Source organism: Parus major, chromosome 6 (assembly GCF_001522545.3).
Source record: "Parus major isolate Abel chromosome 6, Parus_major1.1, whole genome shotgun sequence".
NCBI lineage: Eukaryota > Metazoa > Chordata > Aves > Passeriformes > Paridae > Parus > Parus major.
The window spans coordinates 30,250,772-30,252,291 of NC_031775.1; the positions used below are offsets into that span (position 1 = coordinate 30,250,772).

Sequence of the window (1,520 nt, forward strand, 5' to 3'; positions counted from 1 at the left end):
GCGGAGGATGCCGGAGACCGGGCAGGAGCCACCCAGCGCCCCTCCGCCGCCCCCCAAGGAGTCCTTCTACATCAAGAACCTGCTCAACGGCGGCCCCCCCAAGGCGCCCCCCAAGCAGCCGCGGGCTCTGTTCGCCCCCTCGGGCAAGGCGGCGGTGGACGGCGCCGGCTTCGCCCTCTCGCAGGTGGGCGACCTCGCCTTCCCCCGCTTCGAGATCCCAGCGCCGCGCTTCGCCCTGAGCGCCCACTGCCTGGAGCGCGCCCAGACCTGGTGGTACCCCTACGCCCTGACGCCGGCCGGAGCCCACCTGCCCCGCACGGAAGGTACCGCTCCCCAAAATTTCCATCGCTCCTTCCTTCCCTCCGGCCCTCCCCGGCGGGTCGGCGGCCGTGGGCACCGGGGGCGGCGGGGCGGGGGGTGAAGCCGGCGCTGGGGCGGCGCGGGGATCCGGCCGGTTCGTCCCGTTCTTCCTGCCGGGACGCGGGGCCTGGGCGGTGAAGGTGCCTTTTTGTGTCACTCATCTCCCCTCTTCATGCCCTGCTTCGTCCTTCCCATGCAGCCGCAGAGAAATCCCTGCTGAGGGACTCGTCCCCCGCCTCGGGCACCGACCGGGACTCCCCGGAGCCGCTGCTGAAGGCGGAGGGGGAGCAGAAGGAGCTGGACTCCAAGAGCCCCGACGAGATCGTCCTGGAGGAGAGCGACTCGGAGGAGGCGAAGAAGGAGGGAGGCGCCGAGGACTGGAAGAAGCGGGAGGAGAGTCCGGAGAAGAAGCCGTGCCGCAAGAAGAAGACGCGCACGGTGTTCAGCCGCTCGCAGGTCTTCCAGCTGGAATCCACCTTCGACATGAAGCGCTACCTGAGCAGCTCGGAGCGGGCCGGCCTGGCCGCCTCGCTGCACCTGACAGAGACCCAGGTGAAGATTTGGTTCCAGAACCGCCGCAACAAGTGGAAGCGGCAGCTGGCAGCCGAGCTGGAGGCGGCCAACCTGAGCCACGCCGCGGCGCAGCGCATCGTCCGCGTCCCCATCCTCTACCACGAGAACTCGGGCGCGGAGGGGGGCGCGGGGGGCGGCGGAGCCCCCGGCACGCAGCCCCTGCTCACCTTCCCTCACCCGGTCTATTATTCGCACCCCGTGGTGACCTCCGTGCCGCTGCTGAGGCCCGTGTGAGCCCGGCCGGAGCTGCGCGGAGAGGCGCGCAAGTCACCCGGCCGCTTGTAAGTACTGCAGCCCCCCGTGCGACACACCCGGCCGGGACTGCGGGGACACCAGTGCGGGGCTGGGGGGACCCCTCGGAGGGTGGCGGTAGGAGGAAAGTCGCGGAAATTTAAGGGGGAGGAAAAAAATAAAAAAACAAACAAAAAAAAACATAAAGAAAGAAATAAAAAGAAAAATGTGGGGGGAGGGAAACGAAAATGAGGAAAACGAAAGCGGGGGATTGTAGAGAACCCTGGAGCTGTCACACCTTTTGTAAACGTGGATGAAAACCGCGATGGTCTCTCTGTGGCTTTAGTTTTATTTTT

At 66.5% G+C, this 1,520-nt stretch overlaps 1 protein-coding gene across 1 annotated transcript; it reads left to right on the forward strand.

Annotated features, from left to right (window-relative positions):
* The first annotated feature begins 7 nt into the window (after nt 1–7).
* Nucleotides 8–1,520, forward strand: HMX3 (H6 family homeobox 3). Its single transcript, XM_015632518.2, has 2 exons — nt 8–323; nt 560–1,520. The coding sequence occupies exons 1-2, from the start codon at nt 8–10 to the stop codon at nt 1,165–1,167; spliced, it is 924 nt and encodes a 307-aa protein (XP_015488004.1). The 3' UTR covers nt 1,168–1,520.